General features: G+C 45.7%; 1 protein-coding gene across 12 annotated transcripts in view; it reads right to left on the bottom strand.

Moving 5' to 3' along the window:
- The window catches only part of ASNS (asparagine synthetase (glutamine-hydrolyzing)), a 34,003-nt gene that overhangs the window by 10,778 nt on the left and 4,818 nt on the right, over nucleotides 1-18,407 (bottom strand). For 3 of the 12 annotated variants that reach the window (XM_030444309.1, XM_030444312.1, XM_030444311.1), the window contains exon 2: nucleotides 1,937-2,204. In XM_030444309.1, coding sequence (XP_030300169.1) covers nucleotides 1,937-2,185 — 249 coding nt within the window. In that variant the 5' untranslated portion in view covers nucleotides 2,186-2,204. Of the gene's footprint in view, nucleotides 1-1,936; nucleotides 2,220-2,304; nucleotides 2,324-3,357; nucleotides 3,600-3,677; nucleotides 3,755-18,407 lie in introns of those variants that run through there. The other 9 variants (XM_030444307.1, XM_030444305.1, XM_030444313.1 and 6 more) reach the window with 8 other exon arrangements.

Genomic DNA, 18,407 nt, shown 5'->3' on the forward strand with positions numbered 1-18,407 from the left:
AGTTTTCAGGTATACATTTCCATCTGAGGATGTCAGACTGCAAACCCAGGACCCTAAAACCCAGACACACCAGCTTATCTATCTCCTACAGACAAATGGCAGAAGCAGGCAACTATGGCTTCTAAAAAAACAGTTCAATAGAGGACCAGAAACAAAGATACCCTTTCTTGTAGTCTCAAATAACTCGGTGATACTTTCTTATCAGATAATAATGACACATAAGCTCCAACCCAAAATACATAAACATTGCTAACATCTCTGCAAGTAAAGTACTTCAGAAATAAACTTTGGTTTACTTAAGCAGTCACTGCAATTCCTCTGATTTTTTTTAATGCAGAGAGTTTTTCCTTCTTCCTAATCTTCCTCTCTTCATCAAACTAACCTTTTTACTCTGCCTGTGTCGATGGGGTGGGGAAGGAAGAAATCAGCTGTCACTTAAGTCAGACCAAATATCAGACCAAACACCATCATGTTCGTGTGGTGTTACTCTTAAAATTCTTTTAAGAGCTAAGGGGGAAAGAAGGGGTTTCAATAAAACACTACAAAACCAAAAAACTCCACAAAACCAGTACTTCAGCATTTTAACTTCTTTGGTATTACCTTGGATCAAATTGAGTCAATATTAAAATGACCAACTCATTGCCCTAAGCAAGCTGCCTGTTTCACCAGTGGTCCTCTCCTATGCTGGCTTCTGCCACAAGCTGGAAAGAAAAATCTTTATAAATAGAGAGGGTACATAACATAATGAATGCAACTGAACAAATTCCTGCCATGAAGGCCCCTCAGGACTATGTGTGAAGTATGATTTGAGCAGTTCTTACTGCTTTCAACAGCAGAATAAAACACAGCAAGTATTACAAGTTGGTACAAAACATTTCACAAGGACTGAAGGGCAAAGTGTATCTCACATTTCAAACAGCCAGATGGGGCTCTGGGGAAAAAAAAAACAAAAAACAAACAAACAAAACAAACAACCAAAATCACAACCAAAAAAAACCAACCAAAAAGAAACCCAACAAACTCTCCTGTCTATTCAGTCTAATTCCAGTGATGTTACTGGTATCGCTGACAGCAGGCTGATTCTGTCTTCAAAGATGTAATATTACAAGTACTGAGGCATCTCAGATTGTTCATACATTTCTGACACGACCACACTGAGTTTATGATTCAATTTAAACATTCAGTTTCAACACAATTCAGAAAAATTGACAATTGCAACCTGCTTTATATGCCAAACTTGGATGATCTAAATCATTTCCTTCTACAAATAACACAGACAGCACGGATATCTCAGTCCAGAGTCTGAGGCACATGGATCACACACTTTGAGGGCATTCAGACACTGCAGGAATTTGTACAGAGCTGCTGCTTGTTTTGTGCCCAAAAGCCTTGCCTAGTGCTGGCTCTCAGAAGCCTCAGGAAGCATCTGACTTAAGCTGCAGACACATAAGGACCATAAGGCCTACTGGAAACATGATTCTAGTGCTTGTTTCTATATAAATAGTATGCATGCTATACATATAACCTAAGTGACAGATCCCATCTAGATTGATATGCAGAAAGAAAAATGCAATACCTAACAGCTTGGAGAATGACCCAAACTAACTGAAGAGAAAGACAGCCTAAAAGCATTTGCACTATGAAATCAGAAGAAAAGGAGAAAGAGAGTAGGAATTCCCTCCCCAGGCAATAATGAAGAATTAATCTTTATTTTAAACTGATCAAACCTGGAGATACACATACTGAATCTTTAATACCATCTAAGCAACCACAGATTCACAGTTCATCAAGAGAACCTGTTTCCTTTTAAATACAATTAATTTGATAACTTTTTAAATTTCTTCCACTGTTTTTTGAATATCCATTAGTTTTGAAATTTAAAAAAAAAAAAAAGAGAGAGAGAGATAAAATGCCATATGACCCATACAACATTTACCTGCTTGAAATTGTAGATTTCTCCATTGTAACAGAGCCACAGATAGGGGAATTTCTTCACCCGGATAGGCTGCATGCCATACAACTGATCAACAACTGCAAGGCGGTGGAAGCCAAAACAACAGTTGGTGAATCCATTGACGTTCTCAAAACGAAATGCATCAGGACCTCTGTGTGCTATCTTCATGGCACTCAGACACTGGACAGAAAGGCACTCATCACTCCCAAACAGGGCCCAGATACCACACATGGTGAGGCTGTTGACTTATCTGAAAGGGGAGAACCTGTTCAATATAAACACGAATGTTATAAGCCAGAGCTGATACCTGGAAAACACAGATATCAGAATTAGGCTATTAATCACTTAACTGTCAAGAAGACTGATCAAGAGAATAGTAGACTTCACTAACACGAGGTAAAATATAGAACATCGATAAATAGCCTTTGGTCTGCAAGAAATTAGGTTTGTCTCTAGCTATACCATGCTTATGTTTTGGGGTTTTTTTGCAGAGCACAAATGAAAAAAAAATTGCTACTGGGCATCCAAGTACCATCTGTTGATGTTGAAGAAAAATGCTAACAGTCCTTTCAGTTTCAGTTTATAAAGGGCACTTACAGGCAAGAGAGAGAGAGGCTTTTTACCAAGGCCTGCAGTACAGGACATGGGGCAGCTGTTTGAAGCTGTGAGAGGGTAGTTCTAGACAGGACTTCCCCAGCATCATGGATGGCCCAGGTGAAAAAGGAGCAGAAGTGCTGGTGCAGTGTCATGCTTCCCTCAGCATGCCTTTTCCAGCCCCAGTCTCCCTGCAGCTGCAGGCTCTGTGGTTCTCTGAACCCTACACTAACCCTGATCATTTGGTAATTTTTTGGGCTGAGACTGAGGTCCCCCAGCACTATGGGTGGCCCAGATGAAAAAGATGTGGCAGGAGCAGTGTTAGTCCAGTGCCACAATCCCCTTGGAGTGTCTTTTCCAGCCCAAGTGCCCCTGGAGATCTAGGCCTTGTACCTCTCTGAATCCGAACCATAACTCATGTGAAGGTGTGCTGAGGCCCTACAGCCCAAGTCACGGTGCTTGGGGCCTCAGCCTCAGCCCCGAACTGGGGTCAGGGTTCATAGAGCCACAAAGCCCGCAACTCCAGGGAGACTGGGGCTGGAAAAGGCATACCCGGGGAATCCGGGCACTGCACCAGCACTGCTCCTGTCACACCTTCCTAATACGGTCAAATGATGGCGCTGGGAGCTCAGCCTCAGCACACGGAACAGGGCTTTCCCTCCACCTGGGTTTCCACATCCCCCACGGTCTTCAGAGCTCTTCTAACAGAGGTCGGCAGGCACCGGGCGCAGTTTCCCTCCGCGCAATCCCGCTATCCCCATGCCCACCCATCCGCACGGCCGCCCCTTCCTCCGGCGGCCGCAGCGTACCCTGGATCCGCCGTCCTCTCGCTCTCAAGCCGCGGCGCGGAACGGCACACCCGGCCAGGCGACGGCTCCGGGAGGAGCAGCGCAGGGCCGGGTCCTGGGGGGAACTCTCCCCGCAGGCTGCGCGCACGGCTCTGCTCGGCTTCAGCCCAGAAGCCTCAGTCCGCCCTGCTGCCTTACCCGCTGCTGGCCGCCGGCGCAGGGAGAGCCGCTGTCCCCTCCGCGGCGGGTGATGAAGAAGGCGGCTCCCGCCGGTGCCGGCTCCTCCCCCGCCGGCGGCTGCTGCTGTTGAAACCCGCCGCCAAGTTTCATCATGCACCTACCCGCCCTGCCGCTGGCCGTGCCTCAGAGGGTGAGGACGCTGGTCGGGAACCGCTTGCCTGTCCTTGGGGCCCATGCTTGTGTCCTCGGCTCTGGGAACCCCGCGACAGAACAGGACAGGACATGACATGGGGGGCTTGCCTCCTCCCCTGTCCCGCTGGGAGGAAGAGCTCCCGCCACGGGACAGCACTGGGCTTGTGAGGGCAACTGCAGCCACCAGAAATCCTGTCCCTGCCAACCTGCCCGGAGCTGTATCCTATAAAATGAAATGAGGTTTGGCACCTGAGCGTGGCTGTCTCCTGCCTTCTTTGGTTTGGAACAGAGAGCACTTGACAGCTTACACCTTTGGAAGCATTTATGGAGGATTTAGAATTTTTCTGTGCAAAACTCTGTTTTGAATAATAGATGTTACGGTCAAAAAGGGATTTTGATACCTACCTGAACTTTAATACTGGACAGTTTTGCCTTTGAGGGTGCTAAAGGAAGTGAAATTGATCTCTGAAGTCCAGGATGCAAAGTGCTAAATATAAACCTTAACTCTGTACACATACTTCAAGAGAGCCACTAGTATTAATTTGCATGCAGTGCACTTTCATAGCCAGCTGTAGTGGGCTTGGTGTAAAACTGCAGTGCTGTGCATAAAGCTGAGGTTTGCAGGCTGTCAGCAGTGTGCTGTGTGTGTAGAATTCTAAAAGGACCTTTAAGAAGCTGTTAAAAGGATGTTTTTAGGCTTTGGAAAAAAAAAAAAAAGTGTCTTGAAGCATAAGAAGACTCCAGTACTGATCAGTAATAGATGTAGGAGGTTTCTGTGCTGCACAGCTTCACCTGCACGCAGAACCAGCCTAGGCAGAGGCAAGGCTCTGGGCAGCCTGCATCAGGAGCTCTGCCCTGCCTGGAAGAGTGAAGTGAAAGTGTGTGCAGTGGCAGAGTCACAGCTCACACAACAGTGGTGGCTCTGCTGGGGAACACCTTTTATCTTTCCAGAGATCTGACTAAATCCAGAGACTTTTCCAAAGATTTAAATGTACTTTTTTTTTGTAACTCACAAACCACTTAAATAATTAATATTTAATAACCACAGAATAATTAAAATAAAAATAATTTCATGAGGAAACTGAAGCAGGGAGGGTGAGAAGCACCTTGCAAAAAGTGGCCTGGGTGAAGCTGGGCAAGCATTGCCAGGGAAGAGTGAAACACTCCTAAATCTTTATTAATGTCTGCACCCCTAGGGAGCACTGGGTAACAGCTGCATATTTATCCTCTTCTTTACTACTCACTTGTGAAAACTGGGGATGACTGCTGGATTTTACTATGTCTTGCATGTTTAGTAGATAGTGTTATATATGGGACTAATGGCAGAAATACAACACACAATCTGCTTTTAAGCATTCATAGAAACATAGAATCATAGAATCATAGAATCCTAGGGGTTAGAAGGGACCTCGAAAGATCATCTAGTCCAACCCCCCCTGCCAGAGCAGGGCCACCTAGAGTACATCGTGCAGGAACGTGTCCAAGCGGGTTTTGAATGTCTCCAGTGAAGGAGACTCCACGACCCCCCTGGGCAGCCTGTTCCAGGGCTCTGTCACCCTTACAGTAAAAAAATTTTTTTGAATATTCAACTTGAACCTCCTGTGCTCCAATTTACACCCATTACCCCTTGTCCTATCACTGGTCACTACTGAGAAAAGCCTAACTCCATCTCCCTGACACTCACCCCTTACATATTTGAAAACATTGATGAGGTCACCCCTCAGTCTCCTTTTCTCCAAACTAAAGAGACCCAGCTCCCTCAGCCTTTCCTCATAAGGGAGATGTTCCACTCCCTTAATCATCTTAGTAGCTCTGCGCTGGACTCTTTCAAGCACTTCCCTGTCCTTCTTGAACTGAGGGGCCCAGAACTGGACACAATATTCCAGGTGCGGCCTCACCAATGCAGAATAGAGGGGGAGGAGAACCTCTCTTGACCTACTAACCACACCCTTTCTAATGCACCCCAGGATGCCATTGGCCTTCTTGGCCACAAGGGCACATTGCTGGCTCATGGTCATCCTCTTGTCTACCAGGACCCCCAGGTCTCTTTCACCTACACTGCTCTCCAGCAGGTCAGCCCCCAACCTATACTGGGACATTGTGTTGTTCTTCCCCAAATGCAAAACTCTACACTTCCCCTTGTTGAACTTCATCATGTTTCTCTCTGCCCAACTCTCCAGCCTGTCTAAGTCTCTCTGAATGGCAGCACGGCCTTCCGGTGTGTCAGCCACTCCTCCCAGCTTAGTGTCATCAGCAAACTTGCTGAGGGTACACTCTATACCCTCATCCAAGTCGTTGATGAAGATATTGAACAACACCGGTCCCAGTACCGACCCCTGAGGGACTCCACTAGTCACACACCTCCAACCAGATTCAGCCCCATTGACTACAACTCTCTGACTCCTTCCTTTCAACCAGTTCCTGATCCACCTCACTACCTGATCACCAAACCCATACTTGGTCAACTTATCTACAAGGATGCTGTGAGAGACAGTGTCAAATGCTTTACTGAAATCAAGATAAACCACATCTACCGCTCTACCATCATCTATCCACCTAGTAATTTCCTCATAGAAGGCTATGAGGTTAGTCAAACATGATTTACCCTTGATAAAACCATGCTGACTGCTCTTGATGACCCCCATGTCCTTGATATGCCTGGAGATAGTGACAAGAACAAGTTGTTCCATCACCTTTCCAGGGATGGAGGTGAGGCTGACCGGTCTATAGTTACCCGGGTCCTCCTTCTTGCCCTTCTTGTAGACTGGGGTGACATCTGCTATTCTCCAGTCCTCAGGCACCTCTCCTGTTACCCATGAAGATGGCTTACTGAAGATGATGGAGAGTGGCCTAGCAATGACCTCCGCCAGCTCCCTCAGCACCCTTGGATGCATTCCATCTGGACCCATCGACTTATGGATGTCCAGATTACTCAGCTGATCCCTAACCCAATCCTCATCTACTACGTCAAATTCCTTATCTATCTTGACTACTTCTGGGGCTAAATGAATCTGGGGCTCATGTGGAAACCCTGCAGGAGTAAAGACAGAGGCAAAGAAGGCGTTCAGCACCTCTGCCTTCTTTATATCCTCTGTCACCAGGGCTCCCATCTCATCCCTTAGTGGGCCAATATTGCCTCTAGCGTTAGTTTTACTAGCTATGTATTTGAAAAAGCCCTTTCTATTATCCTTAACCTGACTTGCAAGGTTAAGTTCCAAGGAGGCCTTAGCTTTCCTAATTGCCTCCCTACATCCTCTGACGACAGTCCTGTATTCCTCCCAAGTGACCAGCCCCCCCTTCCATGATCTGTAGATTTTCCTTTTCCACTTAAGTTTTCCCAGCAGTTCCTTTTTTAACCATGCTGGTCTCCTAGCTCCCTTACTAGATTTCCTAACCATAGGGATGCTCTGATCCTGTGCTTGCAAATAGTGGTCCTTGAATATTGACCAGCTATCTTGAGCCCCTTTATCTTCTAACACCCTGTCCCATGGGATTTCTCTTAACAGTTGATTGAGGAGGCCAAAGTTTGCCCTGTGGAAGTCCAGGGTTTTGGTCCTACTGGGTATTCTGTTCCTTCCACACAGGATCCTGAACTCTACCATCTCATGATCACTGCAGCCAAGGCTGCCATTGACCACCACTTCTTCGACAAGGCCCTCCTTGTTGGTTAGTATAAGATCCAGCAGCGCTCCTCTTCTAGTCGGCTTGTCCACCATTTGCATTAAGAAGTTATCATCAATGCACTGGAGGAACCTCCTAGACTGTGAAAGGCTGGCTGTGTGAGTCAACCAGCAGATATCAGGGTAGTTAAAATCCCCCATGAGGACTAGGGACTGAAGTTGTGAGGCTGCTTTCAGCTGCCTGTAGAAGGCCTCATCAACCTCTTCGCCTTGATCAGGAGGTCTGTAGTAGACCCCCACAACTGTGTCACCCACACCAGCCTGCCCCTTAATTCTTACCCACAGACTTTCAACTTGCCCCTCATCAGCCCCTGCACAAAACTCAACACATTCTAGTTGCTCTCTCACATAAAGACCAACTCCACCACCTCGCTTCCCCGCCCTATCTTTCCGAAAAAGTACATAACCATCCATGGCCACATTCCAGTCATGTGACCTATCCCACCATGTCTCTGTTATCGCTACCAGATCATAACCCTTAGCCCGTACACTGACCTCTAACTCTTCTTGCTTATTCCCCATGCTGCGTGCATTAGCATACAGACATTTCAGGAAACAAACAGAGCACACTGGTGGGACTAAATCCTTCCTAGACCAACTGCCTTTGGGCCCTGGTTTGTTCTTCTTGTGTTTGTCCCTAACAGACCCAGTTTTCTCCCCTTCCCCCTTCACATCTAGTTTAAAGCTCTCTCAATGAGCCCTGCTAAGTCCTGCCCCAAAAGCCTCTTCCCCCTCTGGGACAGGTGCATCCCACCTGTCACCACCAGGCCAGGTGTCTCATATAGCATCCCATGATCAAAAAAACCAAAACCCTGTCTTTGGCACCAGTCTCTTAGCCACTCATTGACCTGTAGACTCTTCCTATATACCTCCCCACCCATTCTTACAGGAGGGATGGAGGCAAACACTACTTGTGCTCCAGACCCCCTAACTAGCCGTCCCAGGGCCCTGAAGTCACTCTTCATTGCCCTTACATTTCTTGTGATAATTTCATCACTGCCAATCTGAAAAATCAGCAGTGGATAGTAATCAGAGGGACCCACAAGATTAGGGAGTTTCCTTTTAACATCTCTAATCCGAGCCCCAGGGAGGCAGCAGACCTCCCTGTGGGATGGGTCCGGTCGACAGATGGGCCCTTCTGTCCCCCTCAGAAGGGAGTCACCCACCACAACTACTCTCCTTTCCTTCTTGATTGAAGAAGTCCTAAGGACACGGCGTGACTGACGAGTCCTAGGTGGTTCACTAGGTGAGTCTACCTCTGTAACTACATTTTCATGTCCCTGAATTTCCAAGGCCTCATACCTATTCTTCAAGGGCAATTGGGAGGGAGGAGGGGGTCGGGAGGATTTTTTCTTGCCCTTCCGAGGCCGGACCTCCTTCCATTCATTCATGTCTCTTAAGGCCTCTCCTTCTGTCTGGTGGCAGGAGGGGTGGGGTTCCATCATCTCCTCAACCTCTCCCGTCTGCCCCTGCCTCAGGGTATGATTCCACCAGTCTATTTCCCTCTCACATTCTCTAATGGATCTCAGTCTCTCAACCTCTTCTGTCAGTTTAACCACCTGCCTGAGGAGATCATTTACTTGCTCACAACGCACACATTCGGTGTCACCGGTTCCATTTGATACCAGTGCCAGGCACAGGCATTCACTGCAGCTAGAGACTTGCACTGCTGCATGCCTGCTTGGGAGCTCCGTCTGAGTCCCCACATTCTTTTTCACTGTGGTTTTTGTCCGCGTTGTGACCATGATGTATCTATCTACTAGTTGCTCCCTGTCTAGCCACGTGCCTGCCCTCTGGAAGCTAGCTGCCGCTCTCTGCTCTCTGCTCCGCGCTGCCACATGCTTACTCCTGCTTTCTTTGCCTGCGCGAACTGCCTCGCAAACTGCCGCGTCCCTTCCTGTTTGCCTGCTCCTGTTCGCCGCGCTCCGGGTCGCATTGGCAGTGTTACTTTTTGGTAGTTAGACTAGTGCAGATGGTAACTGATTTGTCCCTTTCCTTCTCTAGCCTTTTCTCTACTATTGCCAAGTACCCAGTTACAGTGCCTTTACGTTGTGTCATTCTTCAATGTCCAAACTTTTCTTTCATCATATCTGCAGACAGCACTCGATGTAATTACACACCAGTCTCATAGCTCTGTTATCAGTCATCTTTCCTCTCAGTTTTCTCTTTCCTGCTCCTTCCTTATCATGTGTAGAATTTTTAAGCATTGTTGTCTCCACTATACTCCCCTAAAGCTGACTTTTCCCTGGATTTTTGTTGAGAGGAATTGAAATTGATGCTAGCAGGGTGGAGAGAACAGTCTGAACATAAATACCTGGTGTGATGAGTAGCCAAGAGACTTTCTACTTCACTGTATCATCTGCTTAGTACCTGAAAGTTACCATCTGGCCACAGGTTAAAACCACTTAAGAATGACTGAAAAACACTGTAAAGAAGTTCCTGATTAATTAATTAAGAAGCACATGGATTAGTTTTGTTTCTAATCAGCTTAAATGAAAGGCTATGCAGTTTCTCTTAAGGCAACAGGTAACTAAATAAATGAAAGGTCAAAGAGAACATGTAAAGGAGCCCAATGCAGAGCAAACTGTTGCAGCTCCATGACTGTAAGTTGAGCATTGCTCATAACTGCCTGGGAAAAGAGACCAAACCCCCCCCCCGGCTACACCCTCCTTTCAGGGAGTTGTAGAGAGTGATGAGGTCTCCCCTGAGCCTCCTCTTCTCCAGGCTGAACAGCTCCAGTTCCCTCAGCCTCACCTCACAGGACTTGTGCTGGATCCCTTTACCAGCCTAGTTGCCCTCCTTTGTACCCGCTCCAGGACCTCGATATCCTTCCTAAACTGAGGGACCCAGAACTGGACACAGGACTCAAGGTGTGGCCTCACCAGCACTGAGTACAGGGGCAGAATCACTTCCTTGGACCTGCTGGTGACGCTGTTCCTGATCCAGGCCAGGATGCCATTGGCCTTCTTGGCTACCTGGGCACACTGCTGGCTCATGTTCAGCTTCCTGTCATCCCAGACTCCTAGGTCCCTTTCTGTCTGGCTGCTCTCCAACCCCTCTGTCCCCAGCCTGTAGCGCTGCATGGGGTTGTTGTGGCCAAAGTGCAGGACCCGGCACTTGGCCATGTTGAACCTCATCCCATTGGAATCAGCCCAACTCTCCAACCTGTCCAGGTCCCTCTGCAGAGCCCTCCTGCCTTCCAGCTGATCTACACTCCCCCCCAGCTTAGTGTCATCTGCAAATTTGCTGATGATGGACTCAATCCCCTCATCTAAATCATCTATAAAAATATTAAACAGAACTGGGCCCAACACTGATCCCTGGGGGACACCACTAGTGACCGGCTGCCAACTGGATGCAGCCCCGTTCAGCACCACTCTCTGGGCCCGGCCCTCCAGCCAGTTCCTAACCCAGCACAGAGTGCCCCTGTCCAAGCCATGGGCTGACAGCTTATTCAGGAGGATGCTGTGGGAGACGGTGTCAAAGGCCTTGCTGAAGTCCAGGTAGACCACATCCACGGCCTTCCCCTCATCCACCAGGTGGGTCAGACAGGACCTGCCCTTCCTAAACCCATGCTGGCTGGGTCTAATCCCTTGCCCATTCTGCAGGTGCTGTGTGATTACACTGAGGATGATCTGTTCCATGACCCTGCCAGGCACTGAGGTCAGGTTGATGGGCCTGTAGTTTTCCAGGTTTTCCTTCCGGCCCTTTTTGTGGATTGGCGTGACATTCGCCAACTTCCAATCATCTGGGATGTCCCCAGTGAGCCAGGACTGTTGGTAGATGATAGAGAGAGGCTTGGCGAGCTCTTCTGCCAGCTCCCTCATCACTCTTGGGTGGATCCCATCTGGTCCCATGGATATGTGGGGATACGAGCAGCTCAGTAGGTCACTGACTGTTTCCTTCTGGATTACAGGGGGGCTGTTCAGATTCTTGTTTCTTTCTACAAGCTCCAGAAGCCAGATGTCCTCAGGACAACCTGTTTTACTGTTGAAAACTGAGGCAAAGAAGGTGTTAAATACCTCAGCCTTTCTTCATCTTTGATAACTATATTCCTGCCCATGCCCAACAGAGAATGGAGGTTTTCCCTGCCCCTCCCCTTTTGCTATTGATGTATCTGTAGAAGGACTTCTTGTTATTCTTCACAGGGGTGGCGAGATTCAGTTCAAGTTGTGCCTTTGTCTCTCTAATTTTCTTTCTACACAACCTAACTATATTCCTAAATTCTTCTTGAGTAGTTAGCCCTTTTTTCCATAATTGGTAGGCTCTCTCCTTTACCCTAATTTCTTTCAAAATCTCCCTGTTCAGCCAGACCGGTCAGCCTCCCCGCCAGCTCACCTTTCAGCACACCAGGACAGCCTGCTCCTGTGCTTTCAAAACTCGCTTCTTGAAGTACAACCATCCCTCCTGAACCCCTTTGTTTTCAAGGGTTTCCCAAGGTACACTCTGAATCAGTCTTCTGAATAGGCCAAAATCTGCCCTCCGGAAGTCCAACGCAGAGGTTTTATCAATGGCCCTCCTTGCATCCCTGAGCTATTATTTCATGATCACTGTGTCCCAGATGTCCGCCAACCACCACATCTCCCACCAGCCCCTCTGTTTGTGAACAGGAGGTCTAGCGGGGCTCCATCCCTGGTAGGCTCATTTACCAGCTGGAGCAGGAAGTTATCCTCTATACACTCTATGAATTTCCTAGACTGCCTCCTCTCTGCTGTGTGGAGTTCTCAGCAGACATCCGGCAGGTTAAAGTCACCCATGAAAACAAGGGCTGATGATTTTGAAACATCCGCCAACTGCTTGTAGAATAATTCACCACCCTCATCATCCTGATTGGGTGGGCTGTAACAGACTCCCACCAGGATTTCTGCCTTGTTGGCCTTCCCCCTGATTCTGATCCACAGGCATTCAACCTTATTTTACTGACTTCACCTTCTACAGAGTCAAGAGACTCTCTAACATATAGAGCTACCCCTCCACCTCTCCTACCCTGCCTGTCCCATCTGAAGAGCCTGTAGCCACCCATGGCAGCACTCCAGTCATGGGAGTCATCCCACCACGTTTCTGTGATAGCGACTACATCAGAGCTTTCCTGATGCACGATGGCTTCCAGCTCCTCCTGTTTGTTGCCCATGCTGCATGCATTGACGTACATGCACTTCAGCTGGGCTGCTGATTTGGCTCTTAATTTGGGCTGTCTATCCTTGGGCTCCTTTCTGGAGAGCCTGGTTCTGACCTCATCCCCCTTCAAACCTAGTATAAAGCTTTCCTTATCAGCTCTGACAACTTATAGGCTAGAGTCCTTTTGCTCTTGCTAGATAGATGAAGCCCATCTGGTTTGAAGAGACTAGGTTTGATAAAATTTGGCCCATGCTCAAAAAAGCTGAAGTTCTGCTGGTGGCACCAATCCCTTAGCCACCTATTGATATGATGGGTTTTCCTACTCCTCTCCTCATTCATCTCTGCTACTGCAGGAATTGAGGCGAACACCACCTGTGCTCCTGACCCATCAACTAAACAACCCAATGCCTTGAAGTCCTTTTTAATTGTCTTAGTACTTTTTCCATTAATGTCATCACTGCCAGCCTGGACTACCAACAGAGGGCCAAATTAGCTGGGGGAGTCTCCTACTAATATTCCTCACCCAGGCCCCAGGAAGGCAGCAGACCTCCCTGTGGGATGGGTCCGGTCGACATATAGGGCCCTCAGTTCCTCTCAGAAGGGAGTCACCAACTACAACTACCCTTCTTTTTTTCTTTGTAGCTGTAGTTGTAACCTGTCTGGTAGACAGGGGCAAACATGAGACCCTCCAGACAGATCTTCCTCTTGTCTGTCCTCTGCCTGATTCTCTGAGTCTAGGGCCTCATATCTGTTCTCTAAGGGCACCTGGGGAGATGGTGAGGATTGGGAGGGGATTCTTTTGCCTCTCCATTGAGGGACATTTTCCATTCCCTCCCATCCACCTGGTTTGCTCCAACTGCTGGATGGCAGGAGGGGCAGGGCTTCACCATCTCCTTCTGGACTTCTTTTGGGTTAGAAAGAGTGTGACTCCACCAGTCAATTTCCCTTTCACTGTCACTAATACTTCTAAGTCACTCGACCTCCTCCTTGAACTCTGCCACCAGGCATAGCAAGTCATTGACCTGCTCGCATCTCACACAGACCCCACTCACACTGTCCTCTCGTGCTAACACAAGGCTCAGACACTACACAGACAGAAGCCTGAACAGCTATGTCCCTCTAGCTGTCCCTCTTCAGGGGTTCCGTCTGTGTGGACACACCCTGCATCTTAACAGAACTAGGTTTTGCTCTTTTGGAGACCATTGCTCCTTCAAGAGAGTTGGGAGGTGACTGTGCCCCTCCTCCTTGCCCTCTTCGCAGCCCGTTCTATCCCTCTCAGCAGTGCTGGGTGCCGCCCCCTCAGCTGATGGGCCACACCGGAGGCCACCAGCAGAAGGCAGGGCAGCTCTTCGCGGCCGATTCTGTCCCTCTCAGCAATGATGGGTGCCGCCCTCTCATCAGCTTATTGGCCTGTGCGAAGGAAAGGGATGTATCTTAATTAAGCTTTTATGACTCCCTTTGCATCCAATATCCATTTTTACCTTGGGCCACGCAATGTACATCTGATCTTGAACACATCCTGAATAGCAATGGCAGTACTTTTTTTTTTTCTTCCCAATCCTAACTTGTGTAGTAATGGAGTCATGGGAATAGTAAGGTTCAAGTTTCCAGATGCCTGAAACTCTCCTTTTCTCAACTCCATGATGTAAGCTGGCATAGATCACTGAGAATCCTGTATTTTCCAGCTAGAATTTTTTACTTTTTGCTTGATTTTCAACATAACAATTTTCCACACACTGTCACAGGCCCAGGTGAATGGGATATACTGCTACCGATTTGTTTGGGTTTGTCAGCACTTACAAATTATTTCTGTATTGAAGTCTGTTTCTTATATGAGTTTATATCTTCTGTTCTTGAATGAACTCTAAGATAAGAATCTAATGTAATTTTAGGTGCAAGAAGTTTGTGGACAGTTTCATTTCTGCCAGGAAAGAGTGACTTCAGACAGATATTGCTCCATGATTCAGCAGTGTTGTAATAACAGAAAATGAAGTGGCAAATGCTCTTTCTGGAAGCAGCCTAGTAGAGATCAGTGGTAAGCAGTAATCAGGGGAAAGTGGAGATCAGTCCCTCCTCCCCAGTTGGATGGGTTGAGATAAATAACATGTTGCATACTCTGGCTATCTTTATATATAGAAAGGTTGTTGGATACATGTAGGTTCACCAGGCAATAGTTGTAGTGTCAGGTGTTCTAATAACACATCTGACATCTAAAACTTATGGTTACATGCCAGGGATGCGTGTATGCAGAGAGCAAAGGCCTTTTCTTATTTTGGATTTCCTTCCCCAGGAGAACAGTAACACAGACCAGAGGAAATGGATGCAGGCTAAGCCAGGGGAGGTTTAGGCTGGATTTTAGGAAACATCTTTTCAATGAAAGGGTTGTCAAACATTGGAATAGACTGCCCAGCGCAGTGGTAGAATCACCATCCCTGGAGTTATTTAAACAGCATATGGACCTTGTCCATAGGAATGTGGGTTAGTGGTGAGCTTACAGGGTTGGCCAAAGGGTGGACTTGATGATCTTGAGGGTCTCTTTCAACCAAAGACATTCTGTGATGTGCTCTTAAATTTTGAGCATGTGCACTCAAGATCTCAGGAAGAACTATACTTCAGTACCCGTATCTGAATGGAAGAAAAGAAGGTGAAAAGAGAAACTCAAATTCAGAAGCTATTTGGAGATCAGTAGCTTGATGAGTGGTAGGCTCCTGTTTGTATTTTCTGTCTCACTTTTACCCAGTGGGACTGCACCACATGCCAGCGAGCTTTGAGCTTGCAGCTTTTAAAGAACTTCTAGACCTGGTGGAGGTATTTGTTTCTGTAATTTTGAAAATACCTGTTTTTCTTCTTTTCCTCTGTTATTTGCTCGTAGTTTGTATTACAGAATACATTTAAACGGCAAGCAGACTTCTCCTCTAGACAAAATTCTTTCTCTCATGGTATAAAAAGTAGTTGTCTCTCCCACTGGGAATTCTTGTTGCTATACTCTCTCTTATTTAATCACTTTTCTTGTCTTTCTGCTTAATTATGTTAAGCTTCAAAACAAATAAGACTTGCTCTGACCCTGGAGTTAGAGGTCACATCACTGAAGTGTTAAAAGGAAATCTTTTCTAGAGCTTGGGTATTCAGAACCTCAGGAAAGTACTAGGAAGGCATGCCTAGTGCTGCAGCCAGAGAGAAAACAAAGTAAGGTGATTTGTTATTGCCTGCTCAAAAGACTGAGCATTCTGCACTACTGCTGCATCTTTTTTTTTTAACATCCCAGCCATTCCATTATCCCGTGTGCCCTAGCACAGACAAGAAAGGGTTGTTGAAAGAGCTGTTGGCTGTACAGTGCACATGGCAGGCATGGCATATGGCATACCAATGGCTCTATTGTCAGTAGGCCCAAGGCCACAGAGGAGTGAAACATTGCTGACTTACACTGAATAGTGCTCTTGGCTAATGAGAAGGCATCCAGTGTAATTTATTCTCCCTTCTTAGGGGTGGGAAGCAAACCAAAAAACCAAAGAACTACTACATATTCTTTTTAACTACTTGCAAAATAAGAAAGATGATTTGTCTGACACTGATTCTATATCATAAAGTTGAGTAATTCTCCAGAGTTTTTAGAGCTGTAATGGTAGAACTAATTGAAATTCTTTTTTTTTTCATATAGTAAGAAAGATGAGGTGTCAGCTGAATTAGCATTTAAACCGTTGTAGTCAATATAGCAGGATTAACTGCAAATTACAATCTGCAGTTCACTTTTTCATTGTGATTTCCCCATTGTGAGATTTTGCCCAGTTCAATAGATGTTTTGTTTAATACAAACAAGACCCTTTTCATCTAGAATACAGCTAATGCCTGCTGTAAGAGACATAGTTAACTGGTATAAAGCTGTAACAGGTAAATCCATGCTTGAACATATATAACAGAGACTTAAAGTATATTGGAACACATTTTTCAGCTGGAGTAACCAGACATAATTCTAATAAAGTTTTTTTGACAGACATTAGTTGTGCTGCTTTCGTCTTTTAAAGCACTGGATTTCATTTTGTGATTTGTGCTTGGAAGACACCAGAGTGTCAGTGAAATATGCTTAAGTGCACATATATGCTTTCCTAAATGCAATTAAGAGCAACAGAAGAAGGAGAGTAAGAATTATTGAACACTGCATGAAGAGGTTTTTTTTTAAGAAAGTTAGATGTTTGTTGGTTTATAAAAGACTGAGAAATTATTCTAAACCATATGACTGCATCTGCTCTTTCCCATCACTAGGTCGAGCTGTTACCTCAACATGAGAAACTGTCACCCTGCTAAGATTGCTGTTAACTGAAACAGAGATGTAGAATAAATACAACGAAAGTCTGCAATGACATAACTGGAATGGAAAATACAACACCGCAGTGTAGAAAATAAACAACTGCACTACCACGTACACTAAGCCAATTATGTACATGAAAACTTTTAATAATGAGATTAATTTTTCCCATTTTATCTCAGAAGTACACACTAAAATACAGCTCACTTCACAGGATGTGTTGGCATCCTACTAACTGTTAAATCAAGCAGTATTTAACCCTTCAGATGATCACCTTGTTTCTTCATTATAAGTACCAAGTCTGCTATTTCCCAAGGAATTAATTCTAATTTCTGTACAGAGGTAAAATTCTGTTGTTGTTTCTGCTGTCATAGAAACAGTAAAATGGAATGGCTCTTCTCCTTGCCTTCCCTAGATAAAAAGTCTAACAAGACACTATGTGAAAATAGTTTTGCCCCATTACTTATACAGAAATGAAATAGAATTATAATTAGAAAAAGTAACACCAAAAGCAGAAGCAAACCTACAGAGAAGACAACAATTTCTAAAGGAACTCAAAATGCAGTATCAGTTCAAAAGGACTTAAAAGAATTTAATTATTAATTATTGTAAAGTAGAAGAGTTAGTTCTGCCTTCTAATTCTTCTTGAGCACTTATCTCATCTCTTATGCCAGATAATGCCAGATAATATCGTGGATATTTCTACTAATTTAATAGGATAATTTCCAATACTAATTCCAATATTTTTTATTAAGCCTTTTTTTCAAAGGAAAGAAATACGAGCCAACAAAAATTTTGTATTAACTCTGACAGAAATACAATTATACAATGATACTTTATGCAGCATTATTTTGAATCTCATTTCAGCTGTCAACAATATTTTGAACCTCAGGAGCAGGTAGGAGATAGCCAAACAAATGTATCCACAAGTGTTGGCTGCAGCTCAAGCTGTTCTGAAATGCATCTCTTTTTAATAGAGATTTTATTGTTTGAGAATTTATTATTATTATTATTGTAGGATTTGACAGAGAAAATATTTGCACTTGTCCTGGCTTTTAAGGTGCATACATATCTAAACGGAAATATACATATCTACACTGAAATATATCAGTAGCAAGAGTGAGAGAGATGCATTTTTCCTACGTGCAAGGCTGGTTCTATAAAATGGGGTCAGAAAGTACATTCAGGTATGGCAGGCTAATTATTAGCACACTCATGGGTGTGATTTATGTCCATGCCAAGCAACATTCCTTGATAAAACCTCTGGGCATGGTTTGCAGAGTAACTTGCCAAGAGCTATTTCCAAAGAGGAGAACAGGCAAGATGGAGGCTTCACTCCATCCAGAGTGTGGCTCTCCCAGCAATCCCAGCAGACTTTTCCTATTGGTGCTCCTGATGCCTTCTCACCATGTCCCTCGGTGCTGGAACTGGGTGCAATGTTCTTAATTTCATGGCAGGGAAATCTGAGGTCTGTAACACAGCCCTCACCTTATGTTAAACTGAAAAATGGTAATTATGTTAAAGAATGATTCCTGGAAATGTTTCATCCATAGAAATATGAACGTAGTGCAGAACACTCTGAAGTAGGCTTTGGGGCA

This window comes from Calypte anna, chromosome 2 (genome assembly GCF_003957555.1).
Source record: "Calypte anna isolate BGI_N300 chromosome 2, bCalAnn1_v1.p, whole genome shotgun sequence".
In the NCBI taxonomy this organism is placed as follows: Eukaryota; Metazoa; Chordata; class Aves; order Apodiformes; family Trochilidae; genus Calypte; species Calypte anna.